The sequence below is a fragment of the Temnothorax nylanderi genome, unplaced genomic scaffold, assembly GCF_030848795.1.
Source record: "Temnothorax nylanderi isolate EJ_2023f unplaced genomic scaffold, tnyl_v1.0 TNYL_tig0110_pilon, whole genome shotgun sequence".
NCBI classification, from domain to species: Eukaryota; Metazoa; Arthropoda; class Insecta; order Hymenoptera; family Formicidae; genus Temnothorax; species Temnothorax nylanderi.
The window spans coordinates 120865-143487 of NW_027249172.1; the positions used below are offsets into that span (position 1 = coordinate 120865).

At 38.1% G+C, this 22623-nt stretch overlaps 1 protein-coding gene across 5 annotated transcripts in view; it reads right to left on the reverse strand.

Annotated features, from left to right (window-relative positions):
- Wake (wide awake) overlaps positions 1–22623 on the reverse strand; it is an 80025-nt gene that overhangs the window by 29062 nt on the left and 28340 nt on the right. For 4 of the 5 annotated variants that reach the window (XM_071712488.1, XM_071712483.1, XM_071712484.1 and 1 more), the window contains 4 exons: positions 14685–14836; positions 13955–14083; positions 12478–12664; positions 9535–9782 (listed from right to left, as the gene is read on the reverse strand). In XM_071712488.1, coding sequence (XP_071568589.1) covers positions 9535–9782; positions 12478–12664; positions 13955–14083; positions 14685–14836 — 716 coding nt within the window. The remainder of the gene's footprint in view (positions 1–9534; positions 9783–12477; positions 12665–13954; positions 14084–14684; positions 14837–22623) is intronic. The other variant, XM_071712487.1, reaches the window with a different exon arrangement.

A 22623-nucleotide genomic window follows, 5' to 3' on the forward strand; every position in this document is an offset into this window, starting at 1 on the left:
ACAATTTTTCTTCCTTCGTTAAATGTTCAAGTAACGGCTTTGGAGCTTTCCGATCACGGAATCGATTTGAAGACTTTTAAAACTCGCGCGTAGAATTTGTGAAACTTGATCGTAAGATCGTAAGACGCGTTTCTTACAAGAATACGCTACTTCTCACGCAAAAGGTCCTCACGACGTGGAGGAAGGACACGGACTGAAAGGAAGGTTCGTAACAGATGTGGTGTGCTGTTAAGCATCCGTGCATGACATCGGGGCAGGTGAGTTCGAATTTCGTTAGACTCAGGGGCGTATTACGAGCTTGGCAGGTTTCTATTTGCATACGCAAAACGTCGGGTCTGAGGCGTTTACATTTTGGAACTTTGTGTAACGTAATATCATTTTCGAACAGTCGACTTGAAGTATCGATCCTTACGATAGTAAAATATTTTTACAAAATTATGCTTTATTTCTCGGTTACTTTTTCGGCAAATGATTCCTCCGTTTTTAAATTGAAATAAATGCGGTGAAATGAAAATATGTGGGAAATTAAATAAATACGATCTTATGCGGTTTCAAAGGGCTGTATAATATTTTAAAAGTACTTTGAGATATATATATATATATATATAGATAGTATAGATAAAAATAAAGCAAAGTAAGAAAGATAAATATCAATATTTAATACCAACTCCAGTACCCTTTGTGCTGTTTGATTTTAATTTCCCGTTTTGATTTCCTGTTTATCAAATCCTCTGATTTTATCGAAATTGCATTGCAATATTAATTTTTCATTAGAGAAAGTAAAAAATCCAATTAAAAACTAATTTTACTTTGTACAATTACTGGAAAAATATGATAGAAGTTCATCGATTACTGATTTATAACCATTATTGTTAAAACCATATTCTACATTTGCAAGTTTTGTATAATTCACATGTATTTAATTCTGAAATGTCTTCGCAAGAATAATTACTCATTTATGTTGGAATTTTATTAGAAACTTTTATATCAGCGATACAAAAATAATCGCGTAGGAGAAAATTACATATTGTTATTTGGTAACACATACCACTTTTATTATTGCACTCTCCGTAGAAGTTTCCTCGGGCTTAATAAAAAAACTGCAAGTACAACAAAACCCACTTACTTCCCACGTGGTTTTATAGTTTATACACTGTGTATAATAAAAAACTCATTATCGCGTTTCTCTTTCATATAGATATAATTTGGATTTTGCAATCTTTTTTTTTCACGTCAATTAGAAGCAAAGACTATCGTGAGCACCTATCGCTCTTCTTCCCTGCTATTCGAAGATATGCGGAATTATCAGGACACCCGTTGCATCCGTACTTGCATTGCAGGTGCCGCCCTTTTCCGGAATGTTTTTCTCACACAGTACGGCGGGCAGAAGGGTGAACAGCGAACGAACTCGTAACGGAAACTTTCCGAGTGCTCGTAACTCGATGCAAAATTTGAAAAGAACGGAAGTAGGACAATCACGAACGGGTGGAACAATCGGGGATCTCTCTCTGTGTGTGATTCCCTAGTATCCTAAACTCGTCCTTTCGTAAGAGCTCGTTTGGATCGCTCGTACGTGACGCTCTACGCGAGTAGATAATTAAGAAACTTGGCGCGATAGAAACGTAGCTCAGAGGCGTAATTAGGAATAAGACCGTTTCGGAAATCTGGTTGAACTATATGGCGAGAACTATAAAATACCGCGACGTTGGCACGGGTCGGGAAAAGAGATTGTTGGTTCTTTACCCTTTTTATTACTCCTTGTCTCGCATTGCTGACAGTGCGGAATGGAGAAGGCCCGCCATGCATACAGATCGTTCTCGGATTCTGAATAATCCAACCCGACTCACTTAAAATAGGGCTACGCGACGTAAATTTATGGGAGAAGGAGAGACGGGCGGGGGTAAAAAGTAGTGAGAAAGCGTCCATTTATAAGCATGAAATTTGGAGAGCGTTACGTAAGGTTTCGTAGTAAGAAAAATTATTAAAAAATACGACATTTCACGTAGACGTCTTCAAGACACCTTTCAAATCGGTATTACTAGAAAGGAATTTAATTAAAGATTTAATTAAAAATATGGGAAGAAACCGAAGAAAGTATATTTATGAAAATTGCAACTGTGGTGTATGCTTCGCGGTAGTTCGTATAATTTAATTTAGGTCAGGTGAGGAAAAAACTAATTTCAAGGAAATTCTGGCAAAATCTCATTTCCGCCTGTCACTTCCGATCATGATTCTCCGATGGTCACGTTCAATACATTTACATAATCCGATCTTATGGATGTAGTTTGTGCAATCGATGCATAATATTAAGTCTCATAACTTGACGGTAATTGCTGTTTTCATCAAGAAGTTGATGCCGGAAAGGCATCCTTTTTCTCTCTTCCCTTCTCCCTTTTCGCTAGTTATATACACGCACATATACACCACTTTCTCACCCTTTCTGCTCCCTTTTCCTAGAAAAAGCTTAACTTTAATGGAAAACAAATGCCATTGTAAAACTGGTTGAACACTGTAACGACTACGATATTTAATGCCGGCTTCAAAATTAATTTTTAAGTAATAAATGATAACACGGATACATAACATTACTGATTTAATTAAATTTAATTCAATGATATTTCTCATTGTTAATTAAATCGGTGATACGTCATTGCCACATCGGAATTATTAATTATTACGTCATAAATAACACGCTAGTTCAACACGTTATTAAAAGTAAATAATTCTGTATTAATTAATTTAATTCACTTCTATGATTTAATTTCTAGAGAAAATGTTGTAAGTCATAAAATATACAGTGATTGAGTACTTCATTTTACATGAATTATCAAGAAGTCAGGTATAATGAATAAGTCAAACAGTGACGAGGCAACTGGACGTCAATATAAGATACGTCGATTCATTCACTTCATTATTCGAAAGATTCGAATAGCCTACAGCTTATCTATATTTTTGCCATTTATTTATACGCGATTGCTTTCACTCGGCTCGCGTATCAACACGTTGTACCCAATCACTTTCTTTAGTTTACTTTGAGCTCGTCGTACGGAGTCTGTTTAAATTCTTCCGTGATGCCGCGGCACGTTCGGGAAACCAGCGACGGGCCAAATCGCCAACATCTGTCTTCTACTTTTAGCCGGAGTCGAAGTAATGTTCGCGGGAGAACGCGGGGACCCTCTCCACGAAAGTGAAAGCAAATCGTCTCTAGGGACGTACGATGTGTCTTGCGTAATCGATTGGAAGTTATGATCCTTCGGATAGGCCATTCATCTCTCGATATTACGCGATTCTGATAAATAATGCAGCGAGAAACGAGACATCTGTATCTTCCATCTTCGAACCCTTATTGAAAATTAAGTACCCGTCAAGACGGACGACTTTTGTTTATACTAGACATCACAGAGGCGCGCTACGGCGCGCGCTATTTACCTTTAATATTAAACTATAATTTTTTTATTCATAAATAGTGAGAGAACCAATCGGCATCGCGGAAAAGCGACAACACAATGGCCTACGTTTATTTATTCACATTGGGAGCTATTGGGAAAATAAAATATATAATACACATAACGTGTAGGTATTTTGATTTTATTTTCCCAATAGCTCCCAATGTGAATAAACGAACGCAGGCTAAATCTCTCATGGCTTTTTTAAGAGTGGACTAAAACATTACAAAGTGCATCATTAATTCTCTAACATTACGTGTGAATGTGTATTAATATTTTTATGTATAAAATAACAAGATAAAGCGATTGATATACAAACATATTCTTGTTTTCAGAATAACATGTAAAATTTTGAATTTTTCCTTCATCGCAACTGCGAACTTTTTTATGTCGCATGCATAGAAATAAATTAAAAATCTCATATGCGTGTGATTTTTAATTTATTAAAAATTTAAAATTAAATTTAAATTAAAATTAAAAATTATTTTCTTTTAAATTTATTTAGTATCTTTCGACATATTTTATCTTGATAAAATTTGTCCGTAACGCACGGAATAACAACTTGACAGCTGTCAAAATACACGTTCTGTGCGCTGACTGAGCTATTTTCGCAGAAGTAAGCAAAATGAGAGAACCTAATCGATCGTGGAAAAGCGACAATAATAAGCCTCTTATACACGCTTTTTTAAAAGTGGGATAAATTATGCTGCATGCGTAAGGTGAGATATACGTAATACGTGTAATAAAGCCTTCTTAGAAAGCATTAGCTGTGCCAGTTAGCGCGGCATCATCGCTCCGAGATCCTCGAGGCGATCTCGGAGGCGATTGACGCGGCCTCGGAGCGGTCTATCGGTGTAATTCGATCATCGTCCCCCATCGCCAAAACTACCGCTCGCAATTCGCCGAGTAATCGGATCGACCGGCGCGGCGCGGCGCGGCGCGGCGCGGCGGCGGGCGGGCCATTCGTCTCGTCTCGAGGTCTCCTCGTTAAAACTCACCGGCGGCGGCGCCGTTGCACGTCGTTGCACCGAATGTAGAAACCGGTTTACACCGCGCGACGATTCCCGATGCATTCGTTGATCTGCGGCCCGCGAGGTCCTCCACCTCTCCGCGCGGCTCTCCCTTTCGATGCCCTCCTTGCCCCCTCGTGCGATTTTCATCGGGCGACGGCGCGGCTCCGTCGTGGATGAGCCTCACGAGGAACCCGGTGCTCCTCGAAACCCATCATGTCGCCCTACGATCGCCCCACGATCGAGAATTCAACGAACGATATCGGTGAACGGATTCTGTGGGCGTTAAAACTCGTTTGATTCCGCTTTCCACACTCCAAGGAGCACTCCAAGGCCGGAAGATTTGACAAATGTCACATGCGCACCTCTTTAAATTCTGTCCATCTTCTTTTATTATCTGTCGTTACATTTCTCACGTGTCACCATTGAACTCTTTAATCATTAACAAAATCGCTTTCTCGTTAATCGCTTCTCGTTTCAATCACTTCAATCGAGCACGAAACAACTGGCTTTTCAAGAACGATTTCACTCAGTTATCGTCGGCTGCCGTGAGAACATTTGTTTCATTCTCTGTCTCCATTGATGAGTAATTATTTAATAAATTACAAAACTACGAGGAAATTGAAGGGGAAGAGATAATTGTTGAAGAAAATGGTTGAATCTAGGACCGATCGCTGCCGCCGGCTGACTTTCAATCGCGATTCAAAGGAACTGAGATGCGATCGCGCGTGGAAACACGCGTGGAGCCTGTCAACACGCGTGACAACTGGCCTTCTTTGTTCACCATCGCGTTCACCGTTTCTCTTGGCAGGAGAGCCTCCGAGTGCGCAGAAGCGATCGCCGCGGACTGCACAGGTCGCTCAGACCTGCGACTCGCGATGGCGACGGCGACCGCCTCTGCCTTCCTTCGTCCAGGCCAGAAGGACGTAAACAAAGCGCGGGAGACGATTGGCTGAGGAGCACGACCTGTCTGGTTCAGGTATACCAGGTAACATTGTCCGTCTTGCCTCAGGTGTACACGGTTTCCGGTTTCGACGCTTTCAGGCGCAACCGAGCACCGCCGTTGCGCGAAACTGTAATAGGGATCACCATTCCGCAGGCTGCTCCAACTTCTACCGGATAAGCTTACTGGATGTAATACCGTTCACACGGAAAGTTATTAAAACGACTAATTTCCCGCTACAACCGTATAGCTACGTATTTAGAATTATAGAATAAAATATTACCGCATCTATATTTTAATACCCGCGAGAATATGTATTAGTTTCTTTTAGTTTCATACAGACTATATGTGACTATATAGACTTGAGATTTATGTAGACAGCATATATCTGGTGCATGTATATTTAAAAACTTCTCGGTAAAATAAGGTATCTTTCACTTGTGTGCTACGCCGTTGCAGTTCGGTGATAAAGAGTTATTATAAATACAATGAGAGTGTGGAAAATTATATTTTCGTTGAAATATTTTAAGTGGATTTACTGATCGGAATCGTTTTTATTATGTATATTCAATAACTTTGGAATGCAAATTAATGCACACATGGCAAATTAATACACGCATTGCTAAATTATTATACAGCAATGATTTACATAATATCTATATAAAGAAGTATTTAAACATTTTCAAAATATCAAAATTTTTCGAATTGTTTACTTGTTATGTAATATGCGTAGAAATACAATTATTTCTTATAGCTATTAAATAATTTGAGAATTAAAGGGTTCAAACATTGGTGCATTGGCGATCTTATGAAAATTCAGGAATTTCAGGATTTAGTTCAAAATTACGAGATTTTCTGTAACGAACGTAAAACTCCTTTTGGAGTAGGTAGTGTCTGACTGACAAGAGATTTGTTTAAATCCGCTTTAGATAATGTGCACTTTACGTTAGAATTCAGAATAGAACACTTTTTATAACTTTATGTATCGTACATAACACGAAAAATATTTGAAGAATCAGAAATATACACACACACATATGTAAAATACATATTAAAAAATTAAAATATACTTATATATCCAAATGCATAGTATATAAAATTGTAAATAAAATTCTATCCTGAATTTTGAAATGTATAGATCGCCTAAAATGGACTGTAGAAAACAAAATTGTAGTGTTTATTGTTCATTTCATTCATACAGTCCATGTGCACAGGACAATATATTATACATAGCATATAATTATAAATGCAAGTTAATCCGGATATTATCATATTCCTCGACAAGTATCGTTGAAATTGATTGAAATTGCTATAGGCGTATCTCGATATCCTGAACAATTTATCACGCTCAATTTCATATACAATATTATTGCGAAAAAGATCCAGGCGGATTCGTGGAAATAACATAGTCAAATAAAATATAAAATAAAAAATAACCTTTTTTCAAACTCGTAAAGAGAGAATTTATTTTCAATAGTTTATCAAGAGAATTTGATGCTGAATACAATTCCGGTTCCAAAAATGTTCTATTTGAATTTTGATCAAATTGAGATTAAAATTAGTAACAAGAGAATATTTTAACACACTTTACCGCGCTATATTTGTGGCACGTGATACGTATTGGAAAAGTTTTATTTCATTTAAAACTAAAAAAAAACGTATATTCTTTTAAAGATTTTATATCTCTCCCCACACACACACACACACACACAAATAATTTATTGTAAAGAATAAAATTAATGTAAGATTTTCATAATTAAATATTATGTCTGTTTACTTTATGGAAAATTATAATTAAATTATCGAAAATTAAGAAAAATTTATATTTTTTAGTTATTTATTCAATATAAGGATTATTCAGGTTAATGAATTCAAATTTTATACAAAAGTAATGTATTTAAAATAGTGAAGACAGTATGGTGAATGTAAAAACTAAATTTTTTTCTAAAAGTTTGTTAGTAATTTTTTAGAATATGAATCCAATGCTAAAATTGACGAATACAATAGCAGATTTAATATTCGATAGATTGCTCGTAATCTCTGATGGCTTAATTTGCGGTCTTCCTGCGGTGTAATAGATCCAGTGTTTGATCACGAGAATCTGATTAACCTTCATAACAAATTCCCTTTGAAAGTTGAAAGTCCTAATAACATACTTACAATTAGTTTCGAGTGGAATATATATATAATAAATATATCCTTGATTCTTGATATTATTCTAATTTCATACTTAATCACGTTATAATTCTGAGAAACTTGAGATTGTAAAGTCGTAAATATAAAAATAAATATAATTATAATCTGATAACATAATTACAATTGCAAACATAAAGAAAGGTTATTACAAAAAAGTTATTTTAATGTTATTTATCGTATTACCCTATTACGGAACATAAATTTATACGCAGATACTTGCTAACGAAAGACTGCAGATGTTTTATCGGGGAGATTTAAGATTTTCTATTTTACTCATCTCATAGTTTAACGTTCTCTTCAAAATGGCAATTTGTCGAGGTAATTATGAATGTGGTAAACATAACAGATACTATCCGTACGAGTATTCAGAATCCCGATAACGAGGTCGTTCTTGCAATTTAACTTTAAGCCACAACGGTCCCCGGCAACTGGAAACTTTCTATCACGGGGCTTATCCCTCGAGCGGAACGGTGTCGTGAAACACTTTTATCATAAATAGTAGTTATAGGCGAACTTGTCTCGTTAAACCAGACAGTATTGTTCCTCCGAAAAAAAAAGAGAAAGATTGAATATTTGACACCGACGTAAAGAAGAACATGCTATTTTATTACCGCGCGTTTTCACTTTATTTTATAAAGGAATAAATTTTAATATTGACGGAACATTCAAAAACATGATGCCGCGATGGGCCACATATCACTGGCAATGAAAAACGAAAAGATGAATAAAAATCCGGAAGTTTGCAAGTAGAGATCTTTAAACGGGTCAAGCTTTCCTTCCTTCCGCAGCAGACGTAGCTGTATATTTAATCCATATTGCATAGTCGCTTTTATAGACAAGTATTAAAAAAGTGATGCTTACGATGTCATAAAATATCTTTTGTCCCTTTGACGATATGTCGTAAAGTCTATATTACGCTTTTGCAACCGTTCCTTGTATTTTATAGAACATTTTCAGTCCATTCACACGCACGCGCGTGTTTCTCAACAAATATTGTTGGCTATAATATTGCATGTATGTGTAGAAAATGCAAGTAACTGATATTTGCTATGATAAGTGTGTATTAATTGATACACATGTATTAATTGATACATGTGAAACACTGCAATCAGCCGGCAGATAATTGAAATTTACAACTTTCGTCGTTACTACGGACGGTTATTGGGAAGCTGTAACTTTGACCATATATTAAATTACAAGCGATGACGATTTGCTTGAACTCGATTAACCGCGGAAGTTGTGAACTCCGCACGGATATTGATTAATCAATCATTTAAATCTGCTGAAGCGCGAGTTTCGCGTGCAAAGCGATGCAAAGCTCTCTAATAGGAAATCTTATAAAAATAAGATTCTTCGTTAATTAACGCGCAAAGAGAAAATTTATTTTATCTATTCTTTTAATTGCAATTTCTTCTCTCCGTAAAATTTTACGTTTTTAAGACGTTATTATCCGTTCGTAACGGCACAGTTAAGCGAATATTAATGTCTTTTGAGTCGCTGCTCGCAAATAAATTTATTACTGCTTTCTTCAAATGAGCAAGGTTCTCTCAGCAGTCGCCATCAACCGTTATACCTAAATTCATCGTGGGAAGTAAATATATCGAGCGTTTCTGTATATTACGTGCCTGAGTGAACTGTCGTACTAATTTCGCAGACATTGCAGCTCCTGGCATAAAATCATGCCACGTCTCGGTTAATGATTTACATAAAATTACATCCTCCATTCTCCTTTGACTAAGCACTCGTTCAATTAATCAATTAACCTTTGCGTTAATTTTCGTTGAAATTTCGTTTTAATTAGAAACCTTACAATTTAAGGCTAGAAGAAAAAGAACGTTTATCTCAAATGCATAAATCTACCGCCGATCTTTCCCTCGATCGCGGTCTTTGTCGTAAAATATTTTATCGGTACATTTTCTTAATGATGTAATGAACTTACCTACAACCGCCCTGTGTCCTTTCACCCTTCTGCCGATGTTGGGTGAAACTATGCTCAGTCTATCGTTTCTCGCTCCCAACAGCGGGCTTGGACTTCTTCTCGGTGGTGGATGCTCGACAAATAGGCCGTAACTACTGCCGGCACTCACGCCGCTGTTTACACCGGCAGTTCCTATCCCTGTCAATCCCCATTCCGCCATGCTGTCGATTGAACTGCTCCTTGGCAGACAGGACGTGCTGTAGTCTCGTCTGTCAATTGATATTATCCGATTAATAGTACGAAATAATACGGAAGTTGTAATAAAAAGAAATATACGCGTTATTTAATGGGCTTTCTTCTTCACAAAATATTGTGCCTTCTACATTTGCGATTACTAAAGACCTCTCTTTCACGCGTTTTCTATCGGCCTGCAATTTTGGGCGTATTCAGTTAATTTATCACGTTTTACGTGAAAAATTCGTAATCCGTAATGAAAAAAAGCGAGCTCTACACTCCGAGCCCTGTTCGATAACAGGGCAAGGAGGAGGAATATCCGTTCATGTGAATGACGCGTTGATGTGACGAGGATCGTAAATCAAGCGATCGATGCATTTTCATGGGCGCGGTTCGCACTGCTGATGCATGTGCCACAGGGTGCTTTTCCCCGTTTTAAGCGTTTCCCCGTTCGACCTACCGCCACCGAGGTGACGGTAATTTAATATCGACGAGAGAGGGCACATACGCGTTTATAGTATAATGAAGACACCAGATGAGTTATATTTTAAGTGCGTCTACACCTACGCTCCACAACACCTTTCCATCCGAAAACCAAATTACTTCATCTTGATTATAATGTAACCGTTTACGCTACTAAGAAATTAGTTTAATCTTCGGCCGAATCAAAAACCAAACTTAATAATAAATATAACACGAAGTGCATGACGAATAATTTAATATATTTATAACACTCACGTAGTATTTTGAACGTTTTACGTACGCATTCAAAATTACATTGTTTGCACGTGCTTTGTATGTGTTCTCTTTATTTATTGCGTACTAACATTATTCTCTGAAAACTAACGTTTTTTAACGCGATAAAATAAAGGTACAGTACAAAAGCTTATTTCAGCTATGTAGAAAAGAAACATTATTATTACGCATGTTAAAATTTTAATTTAATATCCAAGAATTAAATGCACAAGGAGTCGACTTGTTAAAAACAGCAAATAAATATAAAAATCGAAGAACGCAGAGGTTTCATATCATATTTATTATTGACACAATTAAGATCTTACCTAGTTTAAGGACGAGAAACTTTTATCGCAAAAGAAAGCCTGCGATACGAGCCAATCCTACTATAAGAGAGTAATCACTCTCACGATTGAGATAAAACTTGATTTACGCTTAATCAAGGAGATCGAAGTTACGTAAGTGGCATCAAAGAGATAAGATACCGAGAGATAAGAACGATAAAAGGGGCTTTCTAGCCTAATCGTGTTTGACTTCAGGACGTGATACTTCTTTCAGCATTGAAGCTAGCTGGAATTAAACGAAGTTTATTTCGTGATGGCCCGAGACCTTGGTCTCTCCCTCGCAAGTCGAAATACCGTCGCTCCTTGGAATAACTCCGTGACATTTGTATTTTAATCCGGAGGCAATTTTCGTAACTCAAGGTGCTTACGCATAATAATAATGTCAAGTTCTATCGAAAGGGCGCCTCCAGGTACGAGAGGCTGAGATCGCGCCGAGGATTTCTCCAGAACAATCGGCACTCCTGTCGGGGGAATAGAATTTGTGTTTTCGAAACAGGAATGTATTCAGGAAAATTGCTTTCCACTTTACGCGAGGCAACCTATACACAGTGAAGCACCGCGCAGGAAATCTATCAAAGCGCTATTCATCGACACGATCAATAAAAGCATACTCACAATAGTATCACTAACTAGAAAACCGTTCTACCACTCGCCGGTCATCGATTTCAGTGAGAAACTTGATGCTCGCGCCCTGTTTGTCAGAGAACAATCATAATATTTTATGAAACGCGTAACATCGCGCATAACTATACGCGATCCGTCTCCTCTATTTTCAATATCTTTCCTCTAATAAATGATATCATCCGTTATGACACAACCATACTTTTCCTTTCTAGAATCATTTATCGTGCGGATGACTTATCGCAGACATTTCCGGAAGAATTCACTAAGCACGAGCGATTTATGCACATCATTACTTACCGAGGAGGTCCTTAACAATCTAATATTTCTATAGTCACGCGAAATAAATGCTCGATCATATCGCGAGTCACGCGAGTATATAAGAATAACGTCTCTGGGGACGGGCAGATGTAGACACCGTGATGAAGTGAACGTAGTCAAGAGGATCACTAAAGAGTCAGTTACAGCATATTTCGCGAATGTCCGGATAAAAAAACCCGAAAAAAGAAACGAGCTTACTTCGTTCGTACTTCAATAAAAAAAAAATAATCGTGCGATTCTTTGGCACTTCACGGACCGACACGGAATTTAATTCCGGCTTGGCGTGGACGCTTTGCAAAGCAAATGCTGAGTGCGATTATTAAACAGTTCCGCCGAGCGGAACGTTTGTCTATTGGCTTTCCATCTAATTTCGTATTCCGTCGGCTCTAACTGATATCTCTTTGTGACGATCGCTGGTTGGAACCCTCCGACCATCTTGCTCGTTCGTTTGTTACACAGAATACCGAAGTTTCTTATGACTCTTGAAAGATATGACTTTCATTCGCTTGTCTCGTTGAAATATGAAATTATAATTTCGTTTAGCTTTTTCGTTCTTTACAAGTCAGGTCAAGTCAGGTAAGGTCAGTTCAGATCTCGACGTCACGGCGGTCATTCCGATTGCGAGGGAGGACGAGACAACTCGATTTTCGCACGGTGAACACGCGTGGCGCTTTGAGATGCGCGGCATACAGTCGGTTCGTTGACGTACCTCTCCCAGGAGAGCCGTCGTGGAATTTCATCGCTCGGCGTGAAGCTCGGCCGCTGGTTCAAGAGCCTCGCGAGCCTGTTGAGAGGCTGCGAGCCGCCGATGCTGCTGGTGCTCAGCCTGCCGCTTCTTGCTGAGTGTTCCTTGGAGGATTCCCTGCTCGCTGGACCGGAGTCGGAAACGCGGCGCTCTGTCACAGAGGAAATCCGACATGAAGAATTGCGCACGAGGCGCGCAGCCAACGATCCTCGGCTGCCCGGGAGTCAATACCGGGCGTAAAATCCATCCGGTTAACTCCCTCGGCACCCTCGCGACTATATTTCCGCGCACGAGGCGAACGAGCTTCGCGACATTTGTCCAAGTGTTGTTGCAGCACAATCAAGTTTCTTTGACATTTTAGGAACGAAATGCACTTTTCATTGAAAGATAATTACAAAATATGATTATACATTTTGAATGATATTCCAATAATTTTTATCAATGACAAAACAGGGTGTATAATAATTTTACTGTTAAAACGCGTTATAATGAAATGCGTTGCTCGAGTTTTTATTAAATTGGATATACATATGTACAAACACTGAAAAAGAAAGTACCAGTTACTTTATACTGACTATGAGAAAATAATATATTTACAATGCGACTTGCACTGTTAAATTCGTAGTGTTTTATACTCAATTTCAGTTATTTTTAACCTACTCAGTACGTCGCGTCGTTAGCTTGACTAAAAAAAATGTTAATTTAACTAAATCAATAAAGATAAAATAATGCTGTTTTATATTAAAATAATAAATTTCGATACAGATGGTAGTTTAAATAACAAAATGTTATTTAACTCGAGATTGTGATTTATATTTATCCTTTAATATAATATTTAACAGGGTGTATAATAATTTTACTGTTAAAACGTAATAAAATACGTACGTTACTCGAGTTTTCATTAAATTGGATACAAATATTGTGTTAAAAAGAAAATACCTTCCTTTATACTGATTATGAGAGAATAATATATTTACAAAAGTGCAACTGGGTCGCTCCGATGCATTGCGTTTTACCTGCTTCTGTACAGTAACTAAAAATTCATTCAACTCTCTTTCGCTCAGTTTTCAATGATAACTATATAATAGTAATTCTGTCATTAACATGCTCTGCATTATATACATCATATACATTAAGAAGAAATTACATCGGGTATGAAATATTAATATACATTGTATCTAATCTGCTTCGATAGTCTTAATAGAAAAACTGGCAATCTCCTATCAGGTCTACTTAAATTCACATGCATAACAAGACGAATGAGAGAGAGAGAGAGAGAGAGAGAAAGAGAGAAAGAGAGAGCGCTTAAAAAAGTGACATAAGGCGGCGAAAGTATAGCGTAAGAACATCAGTTTTTGAAGCGTAAACGCGACCGCTGAAACTCCAATATAAACTCGAGAGTCCATTCTACGACTTATCCCATAAATTCTTAGTACCTTACCTATCGTGTCGTCCGTAAAGGATATTCTCGGCGTAAGAAGCTTGGTACAATGGGAAGCCGTGCTTCCACGCTTCGCGCAGGTCGTATTGTCCGTGGAAGGTGGAACGACCGATATCCCCGTTGTTACCGCTGAATGCGAGCGAAAGATGACCATGATTAAATGTGAGAGGAGCTGCCTTAGCGCGTATTCTTAGCGAGTCAAAACGTAACATCTCTACTACTGAGCATTTTCTCAAATTTACGACTAAATACCGAGAAAAACTTAGATGCGGCTTCGAAATGCTTATATATACACAGCGAAATAGATAATGCATTAACGACGTGCAGAGGACTAAATTGTACTCATACGGATGTAATGAGACGATCATTAATTTATTTACTGCTACGTTTTTTGTAACAGACATTAAAATTTACCATCTGTCGTATCGCGAAGAGAAGAAGCGGATGGGAATAGAGGACAATGCGATGGAACGACGGTAAAGGAGCAATATCGTATTCGCGCATCAAAAGCGGATTGCCAGCGAAGAGAGAGGATGGAAGAGGAGGGTTTTAAGATTACTGCGTACTCGAAACGCAATGGGGGAGGCTTGCAGGCAACAATCGTTGCAAAGGGTATAAAAGAGAAACATTATCGTAACAGATGGATCTATAGACAACAATGACGGCAGTACTTGTAACGAAAAGTGTAAGGCATTCGCGGAAGAGGATGGTTTTAGCTCTTAATAGTCACCGTTGTTGTAGCGAGCATCGATTTGAGCTTGGAGTATGTTGAGGCCAGGTACGACGATGGCCGGCAGAGTTCGGGAACGCAAGAGCGGCGCCGGGCGTCCTCCGGGGCCCCGTGCCGATCTGTTCTCGGGTTTGCATTCTGGCACGGGCGCGCTGTAACACAGATTAATTTATTGTGAATAAAACGATCATTGGTAAATTCGTCCGCGATTGCAGTTTATGCGTTTATGCGTTTCAAATTATTCATACATGTCGTGTTTATCGGTGTTAAAGTAACGCGATAGCATAAATTAATTGTAGTTGATAAACTAACTGCATGCGGTCTCGCTGGATGCGGTCATTTGATTTCCACAGTTGCTACTGCGTGTAGAAACGTACGGGAGTTGCACGTGTAGATGTAATTTCGTAATCCGCTTGATTGACGCGATATAATCTCGGTGGACGTAAATTAGATCAATAATAATCTCTTGCATCACAATTAAGCGGGCTAACACTGCCGGATTAGTGAAACTAGTTTTTGTAATTAATTATCAGGTGTTAAAATGTCAATCTAATATCTAATTAATCTAATCACCGTAACCATAATTGCGCCGTTTTAGGCAATATAATTAACCTGCAATATATAGGGGATTCCAAACGCACGTTTTTAATTTTTGACGAGTGTCAAAAGATATGCTGGTGTAAGTGATTTTTTATGTAATTAAAAGAGATCCTTTCTCTTCGAGATACACTTTATTTCTTGCAAAGAATGGCAGTTTTAAACAAGATGCCATGTGTGTGCGATGTTTATTATAATTTTTCTCAGAAATTTGCTTCCTATACGACTTTATATCCTCAAGGGATGTTATATGTATATACTGGTGTAAATAATTCTTTATAAGTATATAATAATTTTTTATATAAAGTCAGAATCATATGAAGCACGATTTCTTGAATGATTAGCATGCTTCTATGCCTGCTCTAATGCATGCTAGACACGTAGATGCATTTAGCGAGACAACGACATTTTCGAATCCGAATCTGAACTCTGACGTTTGACGTGTACTACGAAATCAGCACAATTGTTTCTTTTCTGAAGAATGCTGTCGATCGTTTGCTCGATCGTCTAGCATGCATCAGAGCATGCTAATCATTCAAGAAATCGTGCTTCGTGTGATTCCGGCTTAATAAAAGTTTTATATAATAATAATAATAATAATAATAATATTGTTTTTCCTTCGAGACATACTTCGCTTCTTACGAAAAATGGCAGTTTTATAACAAAATGCCACCGTGTGATACTCAAATCGCAGTTTTCCCAGAATTCACTTCCCGACTTTGTGCCCTCGAGCAAGGGATGGGCTCTTCTATATGCTGGTGTAAATCAATCTTTATAAGCAAATACAATAATTCCTTATACAATAGGAAGGAATTGTTTTCTCTTTGAAATACATTTTATTTCTTACAAAGAATGGCAGTTTTTTTTATAACAAGATCCATGCTTAAATTACGGTTTTCCCAGAAATTCACTTTCTATACGACTTTATATCCTCGAGCAAGAGACTTTGTATAAAGCCGAAGACCGATATTCAGCGGACCGCTCTGTAGAAATATTTTCCTGGAATTTTCCAATCTGGAATATCTTAGGATTGTCGTTTTAAAATAACCACGATTTCGCGATAGCGAGTAATCAAATATTAAAAGAATTCGCGTGAAAGTAATCCGACACGAATATTTCAGAAAATAAGGGTACATTGTGTTTATAGGCATGTGTGCAAACGTGCATTAAAATTAAAAGAATGGCTCGCGGTGTCGCGAACCGGAAATTGGTTTCTCGTACGACATTCTATCTATCGTAGACATTCTTCTCCGTGAAACGGGCAAAGACAAACATATATCTTAACGAACTCTTTCGGAGTTTGCCCGGCTGAAAGTACGTACGGACGAGTTCTGTATCTGCAGCGACACGTCTCGCGGAGAGTCATTGATTGCAGTAACTCGCTTTGTTCGAAGTGCACTTTCCGCCGAACATTCTCGCGTTCCTTGTTTCGTTCCTTTTGATCGCCCTCCTTTTAGAAAACCCTCGCAAAAGTTTCTCTCTGCGATATTTCCAGGATACGTGACAAACGCGAAGTTACAGGTGTAACCGCGGATCTCATACTTTACGTGATCCTTCTCGCGAACCCGATATTAGTGGTAAAACATCATTGATAGGAATCGACACAGAGAGTTTGGAATTTTCTTAAAATTCTTGCGATTCAACGTTATCGCGGTTTTGCACAGATAAATTCGTCTTACTATAAAATAGAGGTATCTCGGGGGTTACGGGCTGCACATAAAAGTTCAAGAATTAAGACCTCTCCCGTGATAGCGATACATCCATCGTACAGTTTTAAAACCAGACTTGACTGAGTTTGCGACTTTTTAGCAACCTAACAATAGCGTGAAGCGAGCGGAGATTTTCTGGGCATTTGACAATGATACTTTTAGTTCGAAAATATAATCGATGTGCGATTTATATCGATGGCGAAGCGCTAAGTTTTTTACAATAATGTTCTATTTCTTGGGAAAGATAAATAAAAAATCTCATACAGCTAGCAATAAAAAACCTGAGGAGATAAGTTGGATCGTCGGTGTTCCATGGAAGAATCAGAAAAAAAGTGGTATTATTTGTCATTTTCTGAAGTTTCTTGCCTCTTCATTCAGCGTCGGGATGGAAGCCGGCAGTATGCCGGTGAGAATCGCCAGGGAGTCGTTTTAAAGCAGCACGGAATTAAATCAGACCATTTAATGACGAAGTAACGAGCGAAAGTGAGACTTCAGCAGAGAAATTTCCAAGAGATCGGTGGTCCCTTCGACGGAAGGAAAAAAATGCTTACCCTCGGGATAGAATAAAAACGGCGGGATGAGACAAAGAAAATCTAATTGCTGTGCGTCATCGGCAAATCGACGAGGATAAGGCGACGTCCTTGAGGAACCACCGGGAACGCCCAGGTCTCCTTAACTTACGGGTCCTTGCGGCCGCGCGCAAACAAATGGGCTCACGACGCTACGCGAATGACAACGCAAACAAGAATAATTGCCTACTCTTAAATCCGGCTGCGCGAAAGGGAGACGAGATGAATTTTTTGCGAGGGAAGAAAGAGTGGTTGCGTCGGTCTAAAAAGATTCATCACCTGTAATATTTACTTTCGTCGTTTGTACGCGTCAATGTTCAAACGCGACGAAGGAGATTGCTTTTATCTGTCGCGCATCCTCGTCGAACATAAGCTCTGAGACATCAACCCCGTCTCAACGGGATCGCGATGCGTCGCGGTCGGGACGATTATTCGCCTTGCAGTCGATCGCGTTTTTCTCACTTTTCCGACACGGCATGGTGCAAAAGTCGAACGGTTGTCCACGTCGGGAATATATCCGATCACGCGCGCAGCGAGAGGGAATACAAGTCAACAACGAGTTTTCTATAGCGCTCTCCACGGTGGCTTTTCAATCGACATGTCGATGCGAGAACGGAGAACGACCGGGCTTGGCGCTAGCGAGCGACCGAAATATACGAGAGAGAAAGAAAGTTTTTTTTTTCTAGCTTTAAAGAAAAAGGAGTACAGCAACTGAAATGCGTATTTATATGGGTATACTTTTTTTGTGTTTTAGGAGTATTTTACAAATGGAAGAGGTAGAAATGACTTCGATGACAATTTTAAAGAAAACTGTTTAAAAAGATATTGCAGAAACGAAGATTCAGCAAAATAAAAAAACAGGATTTTACTTTTATAGCAATTAAATCCTAAAACGGCACTGTCCGTTATTTTATCATGAAATCGATACTATGAGCCAACATTTTAGCTTTTTATAACTTTGATTAAAATGAGCAAATCGTTTTTTTTTTAATCAATAACCGATAATAAAGATAATAAAAAAATGTTCTTTCATTAATAAAAAAATGAAAAATTTTAAAAAGCATTTTTTTAAAATTGGTATTTGAAAAAAATGAAATAAAGAATGTTTATTAAACAATGTTTTAAAAACTAGAAAACTGAATTAAAAAATAATTGATCGTTTCAAGAAGTATTTATAGTATAAGTATTTGTAAAATAAAAAATGTTAAGATTTTAAAAAGCTCTTTTTCATATTTCTAATACATTTTTTAAAAGATTATTTTTTTAGTTACAAGAAGTATTATTATAATTTTAATATTTTATTGATGTTATATAAGAATTATAAATTAAAGCTTGAAAATGTTTACTGCGATGTAATATTTTATTTATAAATTCACCTATATACATTTTTGAAAATATACTTAAAACCATTTTAAGCAGAAAAAGATAGAAAAAATTTTTAATGACTTACAATTTCACAAAACCGGAAATATTACATACAATATTCAGATGTGACAGGTACTAGAAATAAACTTTGAACCGTTACTGTTCCAAGTCTGATCGATATTAATGTGTTCCAAAAATAAAGGATTCGTAACATATTTAATTATGTTGATCAGATTAGCTTGTCTTCAAAATTATAGAAATCCCAAAAAGAACCTCCAAGCATGCCTTATCCATAATATTGTTTCATATGTCGATTAATTTTATAAAAATACGAGAGACAATTATTTATTATAGTAAATATAGATTTATTGGGGTAAACCTTCCTGCAATAATTTCGTGCAGTTGAAACAAGAGACCTTTTCTGATAGTAAAAAAATAGCGGTATGATAGTATTTTTCAGCAGACGTTTCTATTTCATTGCATTCAGAAAAGGCAAAGAGACTAATGAAAAAAACATGATGCTTTGGCGCGGTTTGCGGAATCATCTCTGGCTTTCCCTCTGACTCACGATTACGCTTTGACCCTTGCGACAGTACTTCTGGATCAGCAAGTCGTCTTAAGACGGCATTAGAGTGCAGCCTTCGTTCCTTCGATTTTCCACGATCGAGAAATCAGGAACCATTGCTACGGCACGGCATGAATCTCCTAAATGGCGAAGATAGTGAATTGCAAATTACAGTCGCGTGACGCAATTTACGACCGTGTTCCGTATGTCTTATTTCGACAATTTATGTGGGCGACGGCATTAGGTGCGTTTATTGTGCGCGCAAAATCAAGTTGAACTAACAAAGGGTTGTAATTTCCTCGCGTGAGACTAGGAGAGTAAACAGAAAATTGCCCGAAAGCTTCGTGCTGGCTCATTTCGTGACATTATAGAGAGTTTCAGGCGCGTAGCCCGCAATTTCCTGAAAATTATATAATCGCGCGCGTTCTGCATGACACGCATAGCGTGTCCCGGAACTTCTCGCGTACATTATACGTCGGACAAGGTCAAACGTGAATTTAGCGGGGGTGTCGAAGCAAACTGGAACAACAACCAGGAAATGCACGCTGAGAATGCTTTAGATCGGTGTAATAAATTCACTGGTAACGAACGCCCAGCGCTGATGTAGATTTACGTGGCGTCGCTCCATCCGGCTGCATTTAATGCACTTTGTGCAATCAACTTCGGAATTCCTCACGACACGTTTCCTGACCCTCTGACATAGTTTTCGCATATTTAAAGGATGGATGTGACAAAGTTGAGACTTTTCGATTAAAATAAAAAAATAATAAATTGATGTACCCGAGAATATACTTTATTATTAAACTTTAATATATCTTTTCATTTCCAAATTACTTAAAATATCTAACATTATTAATATATGAGTAACACGTTACGAGGAATGTAATAAGATTTCGATGTAATAATAATTCTTCTTTGCATGCGTGTTGATTATTAAAATGTAATCTAAGATCTAATTAAATTTATAGGGTAAACTCGGGTAAGATGGCCATACAGGAATATGGCCAACCTATGTTCTTTCAATCTAGCTCGCTATGAAAGATTGAATGAACATGGCTTGGCCATCTTTCCTGTATGGCCATCTTACTCGAGTTTACCCGATATCCCGGCTCATATAACGCCTGTTAATTTGTTTGTTGGCCCAACTATCTCTTATCGATATATTTCCCGTAGAGTGATGAAGAAGCGAGTTGTTTGTTATCACAGTGCTCATTCTGAAATTGAAGGCCGGCAATCCGATGAGAGAAGGCAAACGAAGAATACGTTGCAAAGTGGAAAATCAATAGCAGCTATTTATACAAGCGGAAAGATTATTGATCGCGTTGGAAAGACAGCCGCACCATCTCTCATTTATCTTTGATCTTTCAGCGACTGCTCTGATCATCGACGCGGTATCTATCGCTCCCGTTTCACGCCGACAGTTATGAGATTCGACACACGGTTAATACGATAAGTTTTATCGAAACGAAAATTTGTCGAGTTTCCGAAACTTCTTTTACACGATGGCACGACGAGCTTTTTTGCAAACTGCTCTCAGCGTTGCCAAAGTGTACTTTGGTATTCTTCGAAATCTCGCGTTTATCTCGCACTATTTTTAACCACCGTGGTATGCGATATTACTTATTATTCAGAGATTACTCACGCAAAATGTTTTTTGCATACACGCACAATAGGAATTTATAATTGGAATATTATTAGATTTCAGCGTATGTAGGTATATGCGTCGCATTTGTCACTTCTGATCTGGAATGTAGCCAATTTCAATAATGCGAGAAGACCTTCGATTAATGTCGAGTATGTGCGAAAGGTGAGACCCTCTACAAATAAACGCTTCTCCCAATCGAGGTCTACGCCACATTACTAATTAGAAAAATATTTACTCGTTCGAGAAATAGAACCGGCGTGGACAAGCTGAGAGAAGCGTGATATATGAAATATGTATATGTTACTCTGTATCTTTTCTATGTTTACCATTAATTAAAACACAAAGCGTTACACCTGAAAAAAAAAACGTTATTTGATATCTTCCAATTAAAGGTTTTATATCTCGCGATTGAAAGGAGATTTATCCATTCGTTGCAATTTTGAGTTCAACGCGGGCGATATAAAACTTGCCCGTGTATATCCGATATAAAACTTGTACAAATCATATCGAAATGATTGATAATACGTATCGCACACCTCAATAATAATTGGAGTCAGAAGGTAACGGATATACGAAGTATGGGCACGAATATTTTACATTAATTAAGGTCAGACAGAAATAGAGGAGGCGACGTGACCTGAGTGCCGGGGAGTCTTAACTGCGCAATTTTGCGCGAATATCAAGTACCAATTATCGAATATTATTCTGGAGGTATTATTCGTTAGTCGTTGTTGTTTCACGGTGAAGTGAGAAAGATGACTGATTCTCGACCATTAATGAAGAGCTTGCCTATTAACAAAAAAAAACCCATTGCGATGGAAGAGAGACGCGTACCGCACCGTTTTATCGATTCGCCACCTTCATCGAAAAATATTCAGGAAGTCGAAGTTACAAACTACTAAACTTTGAGCTCGCGCGCGGTCTACTTATCTAACTTTCCCTCTTCTTCCCTTTTCCTCATTTTTGCGTACATTCTTGTTAGCGAATTTACCCGTAAATTCGCCCACGACTCGCCACGTTCGAAAATTTCGATTATAAGCCCGAGGAAACGATAGTCCTTGATATTCCCTCGATTCGTTTTCTCTAGGTATTTTCTCTTTCTCTCTCTCTTTCTCCCTGATCCCTCCTGGAGTAAGGTGCTGTTCAACCTTACTTTTCCACCTCAAATTTTTCCTCTTTTGATGTCTACCGTTAAAAGCCCGCACACCAATATCAGTAATTTCTTTCTGGGACGGAGACGCTGCCCTCAACTTTTTGACGTCGCTCAGAAAGTTGTCGTGAACGCTGTGAAATCGATAATACTCTGAGCGAAGAAAGATTATTTTCGGTATAGGGAAGTCGGCCAGATAATACTCCGCCCGGGTCGTATTAGCAGCTTTTGTTCTGCGTGAATGACTCAGAAGACTCCAGAAACCTAATGGCTTCCTTCCACTAGATGTGTCATGTCGTGAAAAGGAATTTCTCTGCGATCCCCGCGTAAGAAAAGGTT